Source organism: Aythya fuligula, chromosome 2, assembly GCF_009819795.1.
Source record: "Aythya fuligula isolate bAytFul2 chromosome 2, bAytFul2.pri, whole genome shotgun sequence".
Taxonomy (NCBI): Eukaryota; Metazoa; Chordata; class Aves; order Anseriformes; family Anatidae; genus Aythya; species Aythya fuligula.
In genome coordinates, this window is record NC_045560.1 from 117,396,307 (window position 1) to 117,418,560 (window position 22,254).

At 42.8% G+C, this 22,254-nt stretch overlaps 1 protein-coding gene across 5 annotated transcripts in view; it reads left to right on the top strand.

Moving 5' to 3' along the window:
- Window positions 1-22,254, top strand: part of KCTD1 (potassium channel tetramerization domain containing 1) — a 97,199-nt gene that overhangs the window by 53,474 nt on the left and 21,471 nt on the right. For 4 of the 5 annotated variants that reach the window (XM_032181692.1, XM_032181691.1, XM_032181694.1 and 1 more), the window contains exon 2: window positions 10,832-11,010. In XM_032181692.1, the coding sequence (XP_032037583.1) occupies window positions 10,847-11,010 (164 nt within the window). In that variant the 5' untranslated portion in view covers window positions 10,832-10,846. Of the gene's footprint in view, window positions 1-10,223; window positions 10,365-10,831; window positions 11,011-22,254 lie in introns of those variants that run through there. The other variant, XM_032181690.1, reaches the window with a different exon arrangement.

Below are 22,254 nucleotides of genomic sequence, written 5' to 3' on the forward strand. Positions count from 1 at the left end.
CCTCTTGGAGAGCTCTTCAGACTCCTTGACTGTCCTGTGCCACCTTGTGTGTGTCTCTTCAGCAAAAGCCTGTTTCCTCTCCAAGCACCTGTATGTTCTTGTGCCGCCTGTCCTTAGGTATTAAGTAACCTACGTGTATTTTGAAATAGCATAATGATAAATAATGTGATTTCTCTCATGATAGTGCTTGGACTTCTTCATTCTCCTGTGTGTTATGAAATATGTAGGCTGATAATTTCAATGAGAGTTACAAGAGGAGAGAGAGACTTCCAGCCAGCCCTGGAAATGCACGGGATCATTTCAGAGCCGAGCAAACTCTCCTCATTGCAGTCTGTGTTCACCAAGACTCCCAAAAACCCTGTTGCTTCAGTAAGTTCAGTCTTTACCATTTCCTTGCACTGTCCTTTCGGTGGTCTCAGTCCATCTGGCAGGTTTTCAGCAGATCATCGTTTTCTGAGCGGTGGCATCCTTGCGTTGATAGCTCAGCATTGGGAGGGGAAGTGGGCGGGAGGGAGGAGGAGAACCCCATGACAGCAGAGGGCTCCTGAAAGCCGGTCCTTTCTGCCTATAGTGCATCAATTCTGGAGTGAGGGATGTATAATTTAGGATTGCAATTTTCCACTGTATTTCTAATTCTGCACCAGCTTGAACTGTAACTGTCAAACGCAGTTGTGTTTACATCTTTGTTGTAAATTAGACAATTATGAAGGTATGGTTTTAAAGCCCTTTTGTGCCTCTTTTCTGCAGTGAGGTGATAGATGAAGCTATCTGTCTGTTGTATTGTCTAGTCTCGTAATTACTAAGTGGACTCAATGTCTTCAAAATTACGATTCAGGCTGAGAATATTTTATTATTGGTTGCTGCAAGAAACATCTGGAGAGTGCTTAGAGCTTGAGTGTGCTACGGCATTTCATAGATACAGTTTTATTGGATCCTTATAATTTGTCTGTTTCCTTTTCATATGGCAGGAAGGGCTAACAGAGGCTTTTGGGGTCTTTTAATTTTATTTTTTTTAAGGTGATTCTAGATATAAACTTCTTCAGCTAGTCTGAAGATGTTTTGTTTTTTTTTTTTTTCTGTTGGCTGCTTGTTCAATCTGAAGTAGATAATGTTCTGTTGATATGTCCGAAAATGCGTGTGCTCCAGATGGGTCAGTATTATCTCTTTCTGCTCCTAGGCAAATTAATAAAACAAATTTAAAAAGTGCAGAGGAAAGCAGGCGGCTGGCTGATTCAAAGGGAGAGGCTATGTTTTTCATCACCACCCTTTCAAAGCCTCTCTGAATCAAAAGAACCATTGGATTGCGAAGGCAAGACCTATGCCACACCAGAAGCTCCCAGTTCAGCAATTTTCCCAGGGTAAAATTATAACTCATGTTTCCTCAGCACAGGCTGTAACTGGCAGCGTTCCTTCTACTTCTAAGGGTGAAATTGCTGGGGGGAGAATAGACATCTAATGTGCCTCTGGAAGTTTTACAATGGGTGTTAGCCTGGCTTTGTGAAAAGGTAGACGTTCTTCTGGAACATGCCCAAGGGCAGGTGCTATTCAAACTGTAGTGTAAATTAACTTTAAATAAGGTAGTGTGGGCTTATTTCTGTTGGGGTTGTGAGTCAAATTTGCAGAAAAGGCCCATTTCTCAAATTCTGACAGTTAATGACAATCTTCCAGTTATCCCACTGAAGTCTGCATTTTTATGAGTCTTTAAAATCTTCAGATATGACTGCAATTCAAGATGGTAATCTTTATTCATGTACTGCTGATAGGATCTTAACTCGCAAACAAAACAGACAGATTTTAGCAATGCTTGTTTTTTGGTGTTGCTTCTCACCAGAAGATTATGGGACAAATTACAAACTCAGTACAAGAAGAATGTAACCAGTTGTTGTTGTTTGGTGTTTTTTTTCCCCTGCTCAAATTTTGACAGCATCTTTAAGGAGTTGTTTAACTTTGCATTCAAATGTACCAACATGGTCCTGGCAAACATAAGTTCTTTTCTTTTAAACCCAGGAGGGAGTGTTGTATTTTTTTTCTGTTGTTGCTTTTTTTTTTTTTTTTCCTTGTGCTTTTATTATGTAAAGACTCTTACAAAATATGCATAGAGTGCCTGCTAGAAGTGGATGAAAGGCAACACTCGAGTAAGAAGTCTGACAAAAATTATGCTATTAATATCAACATCTCAAGCTGCGAGGTGGTGTCCACCTGGGAGGAGTTAAAAGATGGTTTCCAGTGTTCAGAGCTTCCCTGCCCCTTCCCACCTCCGTTCCTGATCTGAATCCCATGTACACACATGGGGTTAAGGTGGCTGTTGCATGGTCGTCATCAAGAGCAGGAGCTGATGGCTGGGCTCTTCCCAAGGGCCGGGGAGAGCTGCTCAGGCAGCTGCCACCTCCAGGCAGGAGGTACTGGCCCTGGATGAGGGCCCAGAGCAGGTAGGTATCTCATCTGCAAAGGCACTGCACCTCCTGCAGAAGGGATGAAGTGGTCCAAGGTGTTTGGATCAACGCTGCCGCTGGACAACTGAAGCCTTGTGCGGAGGAGAACGGGTCTGTCACCTCCGTCCTTCGCCAAAAGGTGAAGCTCCCTTCATGCGCTTGCTGTGGTATGGAGGGCAAGAGAATTCACCTCCTCTCTGCTACCTGAGCTTCGATAGAGGAAAGAGAAGAAAAGTGACCTATTTTCCAGGCTTAAAGGGAAGTGAATGAAACTGTCCTGGGGGCAGCAGAAGCAAAGGCTTTTGTATCAGCTGTAGTGTTGTGGGCAGGGCTGCCAGGCTGCTAAACGCTCTCAGGCCTGCAAGCTTCTTTCCCAGGGACTGCTCGTCGTCGTGTGTTTCCTTGTAAAAAATAAAAATAACTACATAAAGGTGTCTGAGATGACTGTGGTCTTTCTCCATCGAGACTGAGGGATCTGTTGGCACTCTGTGTCTTGTGATAATTTCTGCAGGATCTGGCAGGATCCACTTCTTGTCCGCAAGAACACAGGCGGCTGAGTGAGGTGACTGAGGTGCCCAGCTATGCAAACCTTCACATATTTGGGGCTGGGCATGTTACTTCAGGAAGGCTCAGGCTGGGGCCTTGCACTTCCTTTTGGTCACTCCTAAATCAACTTTATTGTAGGTTTGAGTAGAAGCCGGTGCAGAACAAACAAGCTCCCCGTGGAACAAACGGCCTGAAATTGCAGGTATCTAGCCCATCCCTATCTTGGGACGCCATGAGAAGTGGCACAGCAGGTCTGTTGACCTTTGGTCTGATGTCCTCCTGCGTCCTCCCGTGTGCTTACGGGATGTTTTTGCCAGCTGCGTGCTGGGGTGCGCACCCTGTGATTATCCGGTGTCGGGTGGGCATTGTGTGCTGCACGGTAATTGGGAGCAGCTTTCGAATCCGGTTCTGCTTGTAAATTAAATTGCCACTTTTCCTGAGCGAGAATCCAATCAGCAGCAAGCCCCGAGACCGTACAAGTCTGCTTCCATTAAGAAAAGCAAAGTGGCCAGTGGATGTGTGCTGGGGGAGGGCGATGGGCCTGGGCTGGGCCCCCGAGTTTTGTGGGGATTTTATTTTAATAGTGCAGTGGGTTGCATGTATGCAGAAGATCCTGCCTGCATCATGGGCTTAGGTCAAGTCCTGTGCCGGCCACATTCACCACTGGCTTGACCAAAGTGTAGAGGGTGTGCACAGCGAGAAATGGGGAGGTGGTGCAGAAGAACAGAGCTTTACTTGCAGGGCCTGAAGGTAATAAAACATTTGGGCTGGCCTCAGCAGCGCCTACCCAAACAGGCAAGGGGCTGAGTTCCCATAAAGAGTACAAAATTACAGAATATCTTGAGGGAGGTATTAAACTTTTGTATGCAGTTTCAAGGCCTACGGGAAGCTTCAGAAAAGTTTATAAGCACTTGAAAAAATATATCCTCTCTCTGTAAACTTGACCTTCTCCAGATTTCGGACTTGCTGCACTAGTGGTATAAGCATAGCTCCTGCCCTTATCCCTAAAGCCTCCCTTCTCAGGTTAATTAGATATTTTCTTAAGCTCTCAGTGGACAGTTTCTGATGAAGCTGTGGTTAGAGCTGTTCTGCTGAAGTCAATTGTGAGCTACAGGTTCGGCTACTGTCCACCTGGGTGTTGGGGTTTTCAAAGCATCTTCAGGCTCCTGTCCAAGGGCACTTTTAGCTGTCCTGAGCCTGCAGGTGGGCAGTGCTCCTTTTTCCCTCGATCCCTTGCCTTGCACATGGTTCTCTGCACCTGTGGCATTTATCCTAGGTCCTGATCAGCTCCGGTGAAATCCCAGCAAGGCTCGTTACGCCGAGGAAATGCAACCACGTTCTCTCCAGCGCTCGCAGCACTGACTGGGCGGGTATGCTCAGCAGTGCCCAGGTCTCAAGGAGGAGGCTGTGAGCAGCCGGCATGCAGGATATGGAGCAAGGGACCCCTATCTCGAGGGATGGGATCGGCGCTCCACCCCTGGGGACAGCACCTCTGGGACAAGGAGGATGTAGCAGTTAAAATTGTCCCGTCAGGTAAGTGCTCCACTCAGTATCGCTATAGCCACCCTGGTGTGACAAAGGTTCGTCATTGCTTTTGTAGACTTGGTCAGTGTTTGAGCTGTTGCACAATGCAGAAGAACTTACGTCTAGGAGATGGTTTGAGCCATGTCATTGTCTTCTGATGGCCTGTACCTTACCCCCGGCTATGATAGACCCCTCTGGGTATCTGTGTCCTATCTCTCAGGCAGCCATGTGTTTCTGCAAATCGTACTGGTTGCTGCAGACATGGCACTGGTGGTGGGCAGTGAGCAGCTGCTTGGTGTAGTAGTTGGTTTTGTGCTGTACTCATTTAGTGTACAGTGCTTTAGCATCTCAAGAAAACCCTCCTAACTTCTCAAGCTCTCTGTTGTACTTGACTTTCTTGTATAGGATAATTTGGTCTTCCATCACATGTTGACAGACATTCAGGATGTAAAATGAGGCTTTTCCTCCAGAGGTCTAAAATAATTCTTCTACTACTACCGCTGCATCTCAGGGGATCTAGTATCTCAGCTTACTGTGGCACTAAATTGCATCTGATAGTGTTTTGGGCCTGTCTTTCATGCAGCACTCAAACACAATTGTTTTGGAGTTTTGCTTTATAAATGCAATTCTTAATGTTCAGAGTCAGCAGTCCTAAAGCTCACAGCTGCAAGGGAGAGAACACTCATTATATTGATGAAAGGCAAAACATTACAGCACAATCGGCAGATTTTCACTGGGGAAAGTGATGCGTTACTTCTTTGTTTTGCAGACCCAGTGGCTCCAGTACAGCCCAACCATCTCCTCAGACTGCTACCACCTGTCAGGGTAAGGGTGTGAAGAAGCAGAAGAAACAGCATTGATATACTCATGTGTAAACACCTTTTGCGAGGGTTTGGCCAGTAGCCTGGGCTACTTCTTGGTGTCTGTGTTACTCAGAACGAAGATGAAGAGAAGCACCATGATGGCATACGATGACTTAGGAGACTGAAAAGCATCTGTCATGCTCCATGCTGTGCACGTAGTCGTCTTTTGAACACCTTGTGGGCTCTTTCTGAGGGGCCAGCACAACCTGGTGTCAACTGTGGATGCAGCATACCATGGCTGTAGCCAGAGAATTCAGAGGATTCAGCCCATGAAGGAACCCAGGGCTGGGTTTTCCCCTTCCAAGAGAAAGTGTCTGGGCTTCCTGGACACGTAGCTCTGTATCTCTATGTGCTTGTTACACCTTCCAGAAGAGCTGTTTGTACTCTACTGATATTGTTTATATTGAATAAATATATTCTCCAGCCTCTTTGTTGTGGTGACTGTTTCTGCTGAATTGAAAAAAAGTGGGGGGTACTTGCTTAAGCATTGTGGTGAGACATGATCATGATTTTTTTTTTATCTTTAATGAAATGTTTATTTTGAAAAAGTTTGGCCTCAAAACGAGGACACTTCTGCAGGAGCCAAATCTGAGAGAGTCATCCTAATGTTTCTGGTTTGGATGAGAGACTTGAAGCAGGGTATCGCGCATACCCTCAGACACCCCTAAGTAGCAGCCCGCTGTTTATTTCAGTGGTGGGGCACACAGCTGTCCGTGAGATTTGAGTGGTTCCTACTTCATACTGAAGGAATAGGCATTTGTGCCTCTATCTTCTGAAGTTTTTTTTTCACCGTTTGGATTCATTTTCCACACAGTGGGGTTGCATGTCTTTGGAGGAGATGTTTCTGCCAGAGACTGCTGGTGTGACTATGCTGTCTGCTTTTGCTACTTGAAGTGATCCCTAAGCACAGAGCTTCTGTGAAGAGAAACCTCTCCCTCATGGCTTTCTATTGTAAGAAAAGATAATGGGTACAGACAGATTTGATGCAATACAATAAGCTGTTGCATGATTGTCTTTTCTCCTGTCCTGTTTAGGTGAGACAAGCTTGTCCTCACCTTCCCCCCAAAAAATCCAAGAAACTTTGAAATATGTAACTTGGAGTTTCTCAGCAATTAAAATTCCTTGAATTGTGTCAGGGAGGATCCAGTATGATACAAAGACTAGACCTGCAGTATATCGAGTAGCATTTATATGCTCCTGCTTGAGCTGGGCTGGCTCCTGGACATATATTGGCTATACTAACCACAACCAGTAATGATACCCAAGTCTTGTGGGTCACGTAGGTGGATTCTTTGTACCTGAGCATTGGTCCTCCAGTTAAGTGAGCACGGGTTGTCTTGTAGTGCTGTGGTTTATGTCAGGGTTCCTGGTTTAAGAAGGGAACTGAAATGACTGCTCAAGACCACAGAGTGTAAATAACACTTTTGAAATGCTTCTAATCACAGAAGCCTAACACGAGCACATATTTTCAGGGGAGGAGGAAGCCTCCTGTCTCTTTGATTTTGTACACTTAGCAGCACATTTTAATAGCTCGTGTTCTTGAGCTTATTTATATTTTTATATATATGAGTTTATATACCTCTTATTTCTTCCACTTGCTGCCAGAAGATTGATATGGCTTCTGTGTTGTCCTTTGGTGGACCAGTGGCATTGGTGCACATCTTAGCCCTACAGCTACTGTGTTTTGTCAGCCTGGATGTAAAGGCTTATTCTTTACCAACCCTCTTCAATGGAGTTGGTGAGAGGAAGACAAGGAGGAGAAGAGATCTGAAAGCTTTCCTCCGCGATCTTTGGTCCTCTTTGGTAGAAAGGCTTCTTAGTACTAAGGACTTCTGTAGGTCCAGGGGAGGAGGAGTTGAGAGTTGAGGCAAGGTTGCTTTTCTGTTGAGTCTACAGGAAGGCTTTCCTAGGGCAGAAAGTGAGAAGGAGGTTCAAATATACTCTGACAACCTGAGCCGACTAACTGCTTGCTGTTGAAAGCTAAATATCTTTAAGCTGCCCGCTGCATAGATTTTTAGTAGTCCTTTTCAATATATAGCTCCAGCAGTAAATTTGTTCTGTTTGAAATCTGAACTCATTAGTTTGAAAAGTTGTTGGGGAGAAAAAAGTCATTGAGTAGTAGTAATGATAAATGTTTAAAAGGTATTTCAAGCATTTTGGTCCATGGGAAGTGGTGTAAAACATTGAGATTTCCTGTTCTTTTTAAGCTTTCCATAGGGCAAAAATTGAAATATTTGAAAAGGAAAGATACAAAGTGAAAAATGAACTGCTAGCAGATTGGGAAGGTTGCTGCCCCTATAGCCTGCATGGGCTCTGGCTGTGCTTTGTGTCCTGCTCGTGAACAAAGTCAGTGCAGTTCCTGAGGCACAAAACCACCTCTGTGATCTCCCTGCCGGTTGGGAGCAGCCATGGCTGAGCTACAGACCTTTCTTGGGTCACAGAGGGACCTATGTGAGACCAAACACCCCAAGGAAGGCTGCTGACGAGCCTTTCAGCCCTCTTTATCATGGGCTGTTTTAAATAGCTTGAAATCAGCTGGGTCCCACTGAGTTTAATTTCTGTAACTGCTTTCTCTCCTCCTCTAATTGTGTGTAAGGAATTATATTTGTAAACACTTCATGGTAGTGGATGCCTAATTTACCAGTACCGCCTTATTCTAACCACTTTTTTAATCTGAGTTTGTTCACCTCGTATTTGCAGTAATCCAGCAAAAGCAGTATATTTTTCAGAGGGACTATCTGCCCATATCATCTTTTCCATAGCTGAACTAAAACAACAGTTTAACTCCAATCTGTTAAGCAAATGTCAGAGTGGTGATCTTCTCTGCTGCGCTGGTGGATTGCGCCACATAAAAGAAGCTGGTTTTCAATCGCCAGGTTCTTTGAATCCCACTTCTGCATTAATTTCTCCGGGGCAACTGGATAGAAATAGAAATAATAGTAATACTATTGCTTCATTTCAAAGTGGCCGCCAAAATGGTAGTGAAAAGGTTTCATCCAGGGAAATGCTCTTTGTGAGCTAAGGCTGGAGCAATATTAGCATTAGAGTTTTTAATATCTAAATATTAAGTATATGGGGCATTGTTTTTTGAGGCACAACTACTGCAGGTAACTTGAAGGGGGAACGTTGAAAAGGAGGGCGAAATAAAAGAGCAAAGGTTTTAAGATAAAATTGTATGTACTTTTATTCTATATTTCTTGGGAGTTTTAGGAGGTAAACTTTGTAAAGGGCCGCTTGGTTATCTCACTTTTGGAAACCAGTTCTTTTTTCATACCTCTTTTTGCCTTGTGAAAGACCCACGGTCCTTTGACCAATATCCCATCCTCGCGGTGATGTTTATCCTACTCCACCTTCTCCCATTTCGTACACCCAGTGCTATCACAGCTATGCTGAATGAGGTCCCAGCCTAACTACAATATTAACCCTGCAAATCTGTTCATTTTCTCCCGAGCAGCCCCAGGCAGGTTATACAGGAGAATGTGTCCAATTGAAAAACTATTACAGGCTCTGCAGTGCTGCAGTCTGCTAAATTGTAACAGGGCTGTGTTTTTCTGACGGAGAGGATCCTGGTGAGGGGAGTGATGTTATCTATTTCATACAAGTTACAGAATTTATTTTTCCTTTTAGTTTCAGCCTCCTTTGTTGATTTTTCAAATCGTTTGCCTGCTTTTAAGCACTGAAAGGTGTTCCTTTCCCCATGATGTGTGCTTTTTCCCCACTTCGTATCGTTTCTTGCCTTCTTACTTTCACCTTTCCAGTTGTTGTTTTTCATTTTTTCTTCATTATTTTACTAAATATCACACTGCAGATCAGTAGCATCTTGGGTGGTGGTTGTACCACATAGCATTTATAGCAGACATTAGTTTTGCATAGCGTGTGTACCTTATTTTGTCTGGACTTGTCTTCATTGCGCTGCAGGCACCTCCTCGAGCAATTGTAGTGATTAAGAGTGGTATTTCTGCAAATAATATATTAACTTCTGCTTATACAGAAACAGGGGGAGAAAAAAACAAAACCCAACCCTCCCCCCTCAACATCTAAACTAGGCATTTTTCTTCATCCCCTTCGTTTTTATCAGTATTTGACCTAAGCTTGCTTTTGCGTATGAAAGAAAATTAGTTAAGTAGCTTGTGGTTTATAGATGCCTTTTGTTACATATTACTTGGATTTATTGTGCAATGCTGGCCTGTAAATCATTTCAGTTAGACATTTACCTGGCTCACGCTGCCTTTATGCTTTGAATCTTTAACAGCCGTGAAAAATGTATAAATGTTTTCGGCAGCGAAGGGCTTCGCCGGCCCAAATTCCCCGCAATTCCCCGCTTCGGCGAGGTTTCAGTACCCGGCTCTGCGGAGATGTTTACAAAGGAGCCATTACCTTGTGCAGCTAAAAGATGTGTCGAAAGAACAAAGAGAGTTTTGTGATGAAGTGTATCTGACTTCTCGCTGCTTTGCTTACCTTTTAAATGTAAAACCTGGTAATTTGCAAGGGCTTTTAGTTCTCAGGGCATCTCTGTAAGGTTCCAAGGTGCGTGGAGCTTTCCTTCAGCAGAAAGCTCGCCTGTCTCAAAACCGCTCTCGAATGCATTTCTATTTTAATCCCCAACTTTGAATGCAGCCTGCCTTACTGGCTCCAGCAAATCGCTCTGCCCTGCCCCACCCTGTTGGGCGCACAGACTACGAGCGCACTGTTTACCGGCGTTACATCTCTGCCTTTGTGACTAAAAGTTGGTTTCATCAGCAAGCATCTGCTCCTGCTCCACTTTCCGAGCTCGCTTGCCCGGGGAAGCCGCTCAGACCCGCCGCCTATGTGGGGCACGCCGGGGCATCTGTCGCTATACGTATAACTTTTAAATGGAAAATGTCTTTCTCAAAGGCTGTCGATGTCCAGTGGTCTGCAGTGCATGAACAGTTGACTAGTCCAGGTGTTTCTGCTTCGGTTTCCGTGATATGTGAGTTGGAAATTCGAGAGAAGAGTGTGCAGAATGGAGGAGTTGAGGGTTTGTATTTCTCTTCTGACTGCCTCGCAATGACTGTGGAGGGCTTGGGAAGGAGCGCAGATATTCTACCTGTGGGTTTTAATTAAAATAGTAATTGTTCTTAGGCTTTCTGTCTGCAGCTCGTGGTGTCTTTGTCAGAGCCTATATCAGCTCTGAAATGCGAGAATGAGCTTTTTTTTTTTCTCTGCACGGGTCGTCTGTCATGAGCAGGGTTCAGGAAGAACTTGTTGTATTGAACGTGGTTTCTACTTTCTGGGTTTGGTCGTTGTGTTTTGCCACACTTTACCTACTTAAAACATAGCCAGTTAAGACTTTTGGATTGATTTTAAAGATTGCCAAATATTTGTCTGTGCTTTAATGAGATGAAAATCATAAGCTGAGACTACGAGACAGTGCTATTGACTCGAGACTGTGGGTTTCTGCGAGGTTTTCAAGGAGATCATTAACCCACGTCTATCTCTTCACAGGACAGTCGGCCCAATATGTCAAGACCTCTGATCACTAGATCCCCTGCATCTCCATTGAACAATCAAGGCATCCCCACTCCAGCACAACTCACAAAATCCAACGCACCAGTTCACATTGATGTGGGTGGGCACATGTATACCAGCAGCTTGGCCACGCTTACAAAATATCCCGATTCCAGGTAACTTTAAAAAGATTGTTCTGCATGTCTTTGGCAACTCTTTTTCTTCAATTTCATGCTCAGACATCCCTGGGCTGTCTTAGACTGACAAATTTAGTTCCTTTTGTTTCAAAATTAAATGAGGTTTCTTTGTTCTTAGGAGGTTAGACACTGACTTTTCTTCCCCTGCTCCACTGTGTTTCAGACAAATGGCATCTTTACAGATCCATATGTTTATGTACTAAAACAAAGTTGATGGTAAAGTAGGTTGACTTTCTACCACGTAGGATTCTGGTTTGATGCCTGGGACCTGTTCTGTGGTTTATGACAATCCAAAACTGTATAGGTACTGCATTTAAGTCTAAATGTAGAAGTGCTGGGATTTTTTTCTTTTGGGTCTACTTTCCTGTACTGTCACAGTATATTTGCAGATGTGTCAATTGAGGTAAAGGCAAGGTTGTATGTAACAGAATATAGGACAGCGTTAATTTCATACTTTTTATAGAATCTTAGGATCTTTTACATAATTAACTCTCTTAACTCTCACTTCATATATCTTCTAAATGAGAATTTAGTGGCTTTGGTAACTTACTAGCATTAAGCAGTTAGAAAAATTTGGGGTGCATGAGCAAAGGGTGTATGTAGAGTTCATGTAACAAAAGTGCAGCTTTAAGAGAACAAGAGTTCATTGAACATATTATGGTATGTGGATGTTTCGTGGTGGCAGATAAACATTGTAGTGATATTGTAATTCTAAGAGTGGTTATCAGTTATCAGAGGTTGATCGTGTCTACAGTATTAGTCTACACCTTGCCCTTCACTGCCTGATCCTGCGGGAAGACAGGGTTACCTTCATGGTCTTTCCACGCCAGCCTTTGAGTGGGGAAGAGATTAAGGTGCAGCTCCCATTCCCCTCAGCCACTTGTACACCCCTCCCTCTCACCTCTGCACTGCTAGGGCAAAAAAGAAACTCTGTGTAGTGTCGTCGGCATAAGTTCATGGGAGTAGAAGACCCAGAGGGGCCCCATTGCTACCTTGACATGTGTCCTGCAGAGGGGTGAGGGCAGGTCTCATTACTTCTAACAGGACAGATGGGTTGGTGTACGAGGGTTTAGTGGAAGAAGGAAGGTGCAGTCTGTCAGATTCTTGGCCAGAGGGGTGCTTGGCAGCATTGAGATCCTTTTATTTATTTATTTATTTATTTATTTTTGATTTTGTGAGTGGTTTGAGTGATCCTGTCCACCACGATGAGACTTGTAATTCTTGCACTGGGACCTAAAGAAATTAAATCAGTCCTGACTAAGGCTTTAAGAAAAACTTAGAATAGAAGTATTCAGGTTAGTCCATGTCTTGGTGGAATCCTATCGCTCTAGTTGAATCTCAGTTAAGTGGTTCATTTAACAATTACCCAGAAAGATCCTTATTGCAATTCAAGCAGCCAATTCTCTGTTTCTGCTTCAAGAGCAATTCCCTCTATTAATTATTGTCCTATCACATGACTGGTCTCCAGTGTCGCTTTTGCCCATTATTTTCAGCTATTTTAATAGCAGCAATTCACAACTGAAGCATTTATTCAGAGAATTTCTTTTGTCTTCTCAGATTTTGTTTCCATCAGCCCTTAGCTACTGGGTTGTGGAGGGTGAAGACCAGAGGCGAGTTTGTGAGTTTCTTGATCCCACAACTCTAACTTGCCTTTCCGGAGGGTACAAGATACACTTCATGGGATATAATTTTGTTTTAAGCATAGGTTTCACTGGTACTACTGCCTCTGCAGCATAGGACTGGGACAGCGCTTCTAACAGTAAGAGCTGACAGTGCTATGAGAAGAGAATGGTAAATAAAGGCATATGAAAGAGAAACAGCTAAACACATGGCCTTTCTTATGACAACCTCCTCAAGGAAGGCCAGGCAGAGCAAAGTAATAGAAGCATTGCCAAAGCAAAGGCCTGCCAGGAGAGATTGAAGCTATGTCTGGAAAAGCTTGAACTGTTCGTCAAAAATGGAATTTGCCCTTTTCAGAAACTTTTCTTAGGACCTGATTGTGTTCAGCTACTAGAAGTGGTGATTACTTAGCGTTTTTCTCAGTAGCTGTAGTAGTGGTGGTGTCTGAAACTGTAGGGAAGTGCCTTCCTGTTGTGTATTCCTTCTTCCAGTGCAGTAGAAGTGGCTGTTTCTATTAATAATGCATGCAGCTTCTGTTTCCATGTCAAATTCACCGGGACAGCATATTCCTTTTTAAGTGAAGAAACACTGAAATGTCTTTCATAAGTGTGTTTGGTAGCAGTGGAATTTAAGCTTAATGCATTCTGCATTCAATTGAGCTATTGTAACACTTTAAAGTGGAAGCTATGCCTCTAGTATCAAAGCTGGTTTAATAAATTAAACATTTTAAAGCTCTTCAAACATAATTTAAAGAAAACCCAAACTCTAAGTTATAGTCATTCTGTTTCAAGTCGTTCTGACATGCGTTTATGTTTCAGTTCTGACAGTAAGTGTCTTTTGAACCCCTTGATGAGTGAATAATTCCAGTACAGTTATTAGAATCTGGAATTCCCAGACACTTCCAGAACTTGAGATATATTTTTTTTTAACATTAGCAGCTTCAAAAGAGCAATTACTAAACTCGTTTGGATGTCAAGACCGTGGCGTGAAGCAATAAGCTGGCAATCATGATATTGTAGCTTGTTTTTTGTCTGTGAGATCTTACCTTAACGTTTATTTCCAATGTTGCGTTTGTGTATAAACGTGGTGAGTGCTGGTTACACATTATCTAGTAGTATTTGGGCCTTACTAGAAATTGTTCCTTGTAGGTAGCCTGACCTGATCAGTCTGTATCCACAGACTAACTTTGTTAGTGCTGGTTCACTCTAATCCAAGCTTTTGGTCAACATTGCTTTATTTTTTATTTTTTTTCTACCAATATCGTGTGTGTGAATGAAATCAAAACTAAGGCAGGGCCTCACCAATCTCTTAGGGTGAGTTGAAGCCTCCTGAGGCTTACTGTCACATGAAGTATTGTCTTTGAAAAATAAGGTCTTGACTATCTTGCCTGAAAGAGCACTGCTCCAGGGATGAGTCAAGGCATAGGTTGCAGGCTCCAGCATCTAACAGGTTGAGACATGAAAGTCATTAGGCTCCTGACTCGTATTACATGCAGTCTAAGGGCCAGAAGCCTAAAATGAACCTTTCATCTGTGGGCCAGGTACCAGAGTCATCTTTCTTTGCGAGATTGAAAGGGTGATATCCAAAGCAGCAGCTTTGGAGTCACTGCGACTTGCCAGTATGGAGGAGACCTGTCCTGATAGAGCAGTCTTTGCTTTGGAGCAAGTATACTCTTCCTTCTCCTTTTGGGTTCAGTAACATCTCTTCTTGTGCCTCTCCCTTCTTCCCTTCTTGGACAGGATACTAGGAATTAGAAAGAGTACTTCAAAAAGGGTTCCTTAAATGGTACCAGGTAAAGACTTGCACCTTGCAGGGCACGTTTTCTGTAATTCTTTTGTTAGATCCACAGAACCAGTTTGTGACTTGATATGTAAAACGCCTACTGACAAGCATCCATCCATTCCTCCAAAGAAAACCTAGGTGAGAGTATAAAAGCATCTTGCTGATGATGCTGGGCCCTTGTCCTTTGCTATGGAAAGTCCATCGAGGGCTTCTCTCAAATACTCTTACAAAGAAACCAAGGAATCAGGACCTAACTGTATTCTGGCCAAAGGCTGATTGCAGTGAAGAAATCCAGCAGACAAGCAGCTTATCTTTGAATTAAGTAATCCTGGAATGTAAAATTCTGAAGGTGAAATAATGCTTAAAAAAATACAATTCATAACGAATCAGCAGTATAAAATGCAGGGGAGCCCAGTTTATATTTCAGACCAGGGAGAACTTGCTGTTTTCACAAGGAAGATCTCATATGATTGTTTTATCTCATCAACAAACTTCAGGTTCTCCCAAGCCATCAGTGAAACCATGCCTCAGACATGATCTCATACAGCTGAATAATAAAATTTGCCAGAGTTAGGCTTCATGAAAAGGCAGATTGAATCAGTGTATCTACCTACAAGACCTAGTGTTAAGGCCGGAAAAAAAATTAAAAAGCTATTTTTCTTTAAGTACCTGAACAGGGGCAAGCATCCTTTTGTGCACCTTTTCCCTATAATACTGTAAACTTGCTGCATTCACTCATGTGTAGATTGTTCCTCCCGTTTTTCAGTTGTTGACCAATGGTGATGCATATGTCCATGTGAATGGACCAGATGTGGTTGTTTCTGCTCTGTGAGAAATCTTGAGGTTTTAGAATTTGTTCTGTTTTGAACTAGATTATGCAGAATAATATTTGGCAACATGGTTTTCTGTTAAGCATTTGGATGCACTGTTTTTTTTTGTTTTTTATCTTATTACTTTGTTTTTGCAAATAAAGATTTTCAAAAATGAGCCTGCTTTCTAACAACCCAGAATAAGCCTCACATTTTTTAATGGGAAGATGGATACAAGATGAGGATCTCCTAGAAGTGCCTTTCTCACCTGAGAGCTGAGGCATGTGCAAGTTCTTCCATTGTTCTTCATGGCCACCAAAGAGTCTGAGGAAAGTAGCTTGTGTTTGTAGAGTTTATGAGTAGAGGAAACACAGGTCTGTTAGTTCTCATGTTTGAACCCGAGCAGCCTACTCACCTTCTCTCAGTGTATTATCATCTTGCATAAGATCAACCCTTTGCTTGGAGATGGCAATCCTACATTTCTCAGCCTTATCCTGTCTGTATGTTGTCTACCAAAAGTTGTTGTGCACCAGGCTAAGACAACCTCAAATGACTGTCGTAGCTAAATGAGATGTTTGACTTTGATCCGTATGAGCATCAGCTCTCTGATATCTCTGTTATCAGCAATATCAGCAGTGTGGTCTGTCATAGGTTCAAAGCATCTGGACTTTTAATTAGTTCTGTCCGATTCACACAGTACAAACCTTTGCATAATTCCATGGCATCAAATTGGCACATCTTATATTCCCACTGTAGAATCAGAAGATTTCTTAAAAACTTTAGATATTTTTCCTTCTGGAACCTTTTGGGGTATTTGATTGCATTGCTACATCTCCCATCTTGAGTTATTCCCTGCATACAAAGATGGGTTCTTCTTGTATAGTATTTCACAATACTTCCAAATTTCTGCCCAGGGCTGTTTCAGGTTTTCATATGAACCAATCCATTCATGTCCCAGTTTTCTTACCCAATCTTCATTCTCAGCCCTCAGGGAAATTAAATTTCACACACTTGGATCTAGTTAGGACACTGGCTTTTTTGGTTGACGAGGGTTTCTTTTGCATCAATAGCATAAAATTACTTAGGAAAATGCCCAGATTGCCCTTGGCCCTTACTGAGAGTTTGGGAGCAGGCCTTACCCTTCATAGGTTGCGTATGTGAACCCCCAAGGACATCCTGTGCATTAGGCAGGGTACCGCTGTTTGCGTGTTTCAGAGCTTTGGCAGTTTCTGCTGTTTGAAGGCTGTCTGCAGTTCCAGAAGAAGACATGTCCCTTGGTTCATGCTTCTCTAGGTTGCAAGGCCATGCTGGAGGCTTCTTGTTAGGTAGGAGGCCTGTTGTGGTGGGGCTGTTCCGTGCTGTGCATAGGAGTCCCCATGCAACACCTCATGAGAGCAGTCCTCATACTTGTTTCTGACTCATGGTACCTCTCAAACTATTGTCATATGAGGTTAGTCATTAAAAAAAAAAAAAAAGAAAAAAAAGCTAAGTTTTCTAATTAATGAGCTTTATGTTTGATTTTTTGGTTGTTTTTATGAAAATGATAACAGAATGGGTGTTATTACATCTTAACTTCTAGTCTCCTTGTTTGAATTAATTTTCCTGGAAGGCACATCTGTATCAGAAGAACTATTTGGTGATCTTTCTAGAGTAGCAACGTCAAAGCTGGCTGAGGTAATATTACTTAAACCATTGTGCTAAATTTCTTATACAGCTTTTTCTTCTGTAAGTTGTAAAGAGCAAGCTCCCTTGAGAGTTTTCAGTGTTGTTATACTCAGGCAGCTGCCTCAGTATGAGTGGTCCAGGTGGCAATTTTTTAATATTTTGTATTTTTTATTTTATATTTTGTTTTTGTTTTTTTTTTTTTTTGTCCTGGCAAGGGGGAATAGACAGAAGAGGTTGGCAAAGTCTTGGTTTAATCTTTGTTACCTACCCTGGCTTGCTCATCTAATTATTCACTTTTTATATTTCATCATTTGATTGCTGCATGGTCTTGTGGTAAGAAAAAAGGTTTGGGATAGGACAACACTCTACCACTGATGTGTTCTGTGACCCAAGATAACTGATTTGACTTTGAGCTTTGGTTGCTTCCTGCTAAGGTTAACAAAAAAGCAATTTGTAAAATGCTTTGTGATGAGGATTGAAGTGTAAAAGATTGCTGTCTCTAAGCATAAATATTTATAGATGCCAGTAACAGCGATAGAAACAGTTGATGACATTATTATCATCAGAAGCATGTATCAATGAAAAATGAAATGCTGATTCAGAAGGACCATGCACAATACAGTTTGTTCAACAAAGTTTAAAACTTCTGTGCTGTCACTTGGTGTTTCTTACTCCTGGGCTGCTGTTCTTTATTTTGTCTTGGTTGCTGTAACCACGTATACAGATCTGGGGGGAAAATAGAACAGTAAATGATAGTATACTTAATTCCTACTTCAAGAAATTTAGAGAATTTACACAACTGATGTTGTAAAGAGAAATCTTTTGTAACACACATCTGTCAATAAATTGCTCAGAGGGGTATTTTCTAGTCATGGCTGAACTGAGATTAATTGTATCTCTAGGTATGTATATTGAACTCAAGGTATATATTGACCTCACTTTGCCTCAACGAATGATCACCACAGGTCAGCCATCACTGTCTCCTTGGTAGAAGTTAATATTTTCTGAATCTTAGTCCTGTACTATGTTTACCTAGCAAGGTCAGCAAGCCATTGCTGTTGCTTGTGGCTAGTGACTGGGTGAAAGAAATAGCATGATCAGATTAGCAGGTTTTCACATCGTGTGGTCAGTAACTGGTAGTGAGTCATCACTGAAAGGGGCCATCAAGTTGATGTCTTCCTGTTATAAGTGTCAGTAAAATTGTCTTTGTGTATTAGTTATTTGTAGGATTAAATAGTTTTCTATTTATTATATACTTTTTCAATCTAATGAGTAAAATAATAGTGAAATCAAGGTAGTAGAGTGTTAGAGTACTCCTCACACATGCAGGCCCAAGGACTTTCTATCACAGGGGTTTGTGCCATGCTTAGCCATGGCTCCATGAATGTGATGGTGTGGGTAGAAGTATTCAGAATAAATTTCTACCCTCATGAGTGTTACAAAGTGAAAGGCTTCATCTCCTTATTTCTGAGGCTAGTAGTCTTCTGAGGTAACAAATGCTTTTCTAGAAGAAAAAGAAGAAAATCTGTATCCATATTGTCAGCATGGCTCACAGGTCCATGTACCAGTAGGCCTTGGTGAGGTGGTATGGTTTGGTTCAAGCTGTCAGTCAGTAATTACTGTTTGTGAAGGGTCAGTGCTCCAATAACTCTTCTCATTGCACAGGCTGCTTGATTTCAGCTCCGTGAGTGGAAATTTGTTAGTGAGGAACAGCTGAGGAGCTTTCAGACTTGTAGCCTGGTAGCGTGGCTCATAAACCAGCATAAAGAAAGCCACCCGAGCTGTATTGCTCGTTCTAACTGACCAAGAAAACGCTCAGAGAAAAGGGAGTGCTCAGCCTGTGAGTTGTGCTGCTCTGATAAGGACAAGCCCATGAGAAACTGAGGTGGCAGCTTCCTGCTTGGCACTGAAGCGTTGTGCTTATCGGTCATTTCTGATTGGGTCCAGATTTGAATCACAGCCTGGAGGTTCACTGGTTTGTTTTGCCTTTTGCTGTACCCAGTCCTTGCACTCGAGGACCTCTGTGCGTTAGCACTAGGTCCTGATTCTGCTGCCACATGGGCTGTTTGCTCTTCGCTGGTCTTTCGTGAACTGCAATGCAGTTGCTAAGGAAATTGGCATCTCCTACGTACGCAATTGCAGAAGTAAACATTTGGTTTCCAGTTTTGCCATCAACACCTGGCCACCGATTGGGTGTGTTTGGAGCTTTAGAACTAAGGCTCTGACTTGTCTTCTTTTTGATAATGGTCAGTTTTCCTGTTGGGTTTCAGGCATACAAGTGTGTTTGCCGTTTGGGGCTTTATCTGCAAAGTTTGCATAGGAATTTGGAAAAACTGCTTAGGACCCAATGTTTATCTGTGCTCTTTCTAATACAAATAATGCATAAATACTGTGGGATTGTCACCAGCTCCTGTTATGTGAACACGTCCTCTAACTTAACTGGTTTGCAGCGTATTCAAATGCAGTCGTGTCATAACCAGACAACTGTCAGCTGACAGGCTTGAGTTCTCCTTTGTCATTCATTTTCAGTCTCTTTCCCTATAATCTTCAGCTTTCAGGATGTCGCTGTCTCTTCGACTACATCTCTTTTTCTGTCCGCATTCATCTCTGAGTATCGAGCTTAATTTTGCCATCAGAATTCCCTCATTGCTTTGTCTTCATTTCTTCTTCACCTGTGTTTTTCTGTCTCTGTCAGAAGGGAGTCAGAGCTCACAAAGATCACACGTGATCTTTACCTGGCCAGATCAAGGCACATTGCTTACTTCTTGTCTCTTTCTCCCCACACACCATTAGGTTTCTGACTCCTGTTAATGGTGAGTTTTCTTGGTGTAGTTAAGCAGCCAGCCTGGTTTTTGGATATCTCATATGATACTTTCACTCATAGTGACATCAGCTGAAAGGGTGCTCTGAGACTCACTGATACCACTGAATCTTTGAATCGGTGATCAAAATAAAGCATTACTAACTGTGGTGGGTATGTTATCTTAGATGCAGCACAGTTGTCTCTGCACCTCATTTGGACAATCTCCTAGGCACTTTGAGGCACTCCGCCTGCCTCAGAGAGTCAAGGGGCTCCTGTAACAGCTGGAACAACAGCTTTGAGTTGAGCTTGTAGCTAATTCTCACGGCCTGCTTTGCAGGAGCATGCCTTTAGGAGAGCAGTGGTCTGACGGTCACCTTTCCACCCAGTCCTTCCACTGCACAGCTCTGTCTGTGTAGACACTCGGGTTAGCCCTGATGCTCAGAGCAATATAGTACAACGCTCCACCTGGACTTGTTTATCCTGCTTCCAGCTAACTCAGCTGTGCTGCCGCTGGTACCCAAGCTAATTACTGAAGACCAATACTTTATATTTCTATGCACCACTGCATTTTGCAGCAGAGGCACTCGGTGAAAGGAGAGCAATGCTGGCAACTCAGTTTCTATAAATCAGCTTTGTTTGTGAAGGAGTAAAAGAGGTGAAAGGGGAGAGTGATAGAAAGGTACAGAGATTTTCTTCGTAAGATTAAATGGCAGAGCATAGCAATATTAAGTTCAATGGCAGTATACTTCAGCAGTTCATCAATTTATAAAGACAAAGATTAATTCTACTTCCTAAACCTCAGTGGGGTTTCCATGCTGAAATGTGACTCGTCTGTCAGTCAAATGGTAGGCATAATTGTTCTTTAAGTGACCTATTAAAATACCATTCATTTTAATTAAAAGTTGTATTTGTGTCCTGGCGCAGTCCGTACCCAAACTGCTGAAGCCCTTTCCATGCAAGGCGCATTGCAAGGAGCTGGCTTGAGCTGTGTGATACACACGTGAAACGGGAGCGATTGAAGTCCAGAGCAGCAAAATGTGGCTTGCCTTCGGCGCCTGCTGCCAGGGAGGGAGATGGAGGGAGAAGCAGCATCTCCCAGGGCCGCACCCAGGCTCTTTGCATTCCCTGCCTGAGACGTTGCTTGTAGTTACTTCTTGCGGCGTAGAAAGTTATAGTACGGGGCATTTCCCGTAAGTGTGTCACTTCAGAGCAAATGATGGATTACGTCCTTCCACACCCCAAAAGCATTCTTTGTGCTATAATTAAAAAATAAATGTTGCAACGTTGAATTGGAAATATTTTCTGCCATACAGTGAATGTGTTTTGTTAGGTTGCCTGGATGTAATTGCAACAATGTCAGGGTATTAAAACCTTGTCATGGGGCAATGGTTTCCTGCCGCTATGCGAGTGCCAAGGACTGCTTTGCTTAGCAGCAATATTGGTGTTTATCTCCATCAGCAGCGGTGATGATTTTGCTTCTGTGGAACTTTTCTTCTTATTTTCTTGCCCATATGCACATGATAAATTGCAGCTCTTCGCGAGCACTAACCTCAGAGCTTAAATGCTAGGAAGCGCCACTGTGCCAGAGAGCGACCGGGCTGGGAGATGGTTCCTGGTCTGCCCAAACTTGCTGGCAATCCAAAGGAGAAGCCTCCCAAAACAGCCACCCCATTCAAGGAGCTCCGCCAGGCCCCTTTTGCCCATCTGAGAATTGATTTCTCTTAAATAGTTCAGAGGGCCCTGGGGGGCTCGCGGCGTGCATAAAAAATGAAAACCCTTCCTGTCTTAGAGCAGTGCAGGCAGTCAATACAAAAGAGAAAAATGATCTTTTGAGTGTATCCCATTGAATCCATTATCTTGAGGGCCTGTGTGTGGTGCTTCATCAAAACATCATCATCTCAGTGATACGTGGGGGGAGAGGGTGAGGCGGCGTTTGGGGAATTCAGAGAAGACTGCGGTGCTCCCAGTGCCACAGGATAGGCTAAACACGTTACAAGCCAGAAAATGAGAGCCGCAGCAAAACTGATATGTTCCTTTTTATAACAAATTGATTTCATATTTTACATGTTTGAAACACAAACAAATCGTTCAGGAAAAGTTTTGAGTGCCTCTTGTGTCGGTAGGAAAGCCCTGTTGGGCATCTATTACAATAATTGCTTTGCTTTAGATCAGAATACAAACTTTCTTTCCGATTTTTTTTTCTGCTTTACGATGATAAAGAGAATAAAAGAGGAAAGAAAAAGATCAGTGTCATGTGCTGTCAGTGCATTCTAGCCTTGTTTTGGCAGGTTGTCAAGGGGTGAGACGGCACTATCATGTGCTAAACTGGTGTTGAATTTCAAGTTCTTGTGAGTTGAGTGTGTCACAACTGTTAGTTTTTAAACAGTGACGTTTTTTAAATTTTTTGCATGCCTGTATTAATGATTTGTATGTTTTACTTAGACGAGCATGAAAGGAAGATACTTGGTTTCAGCTGTTCTGAGTTTGCAGTGTTTACTGGTGTTATTTTACCAGATTGTGTGGTTAGAAGCTGATATTTTGCTG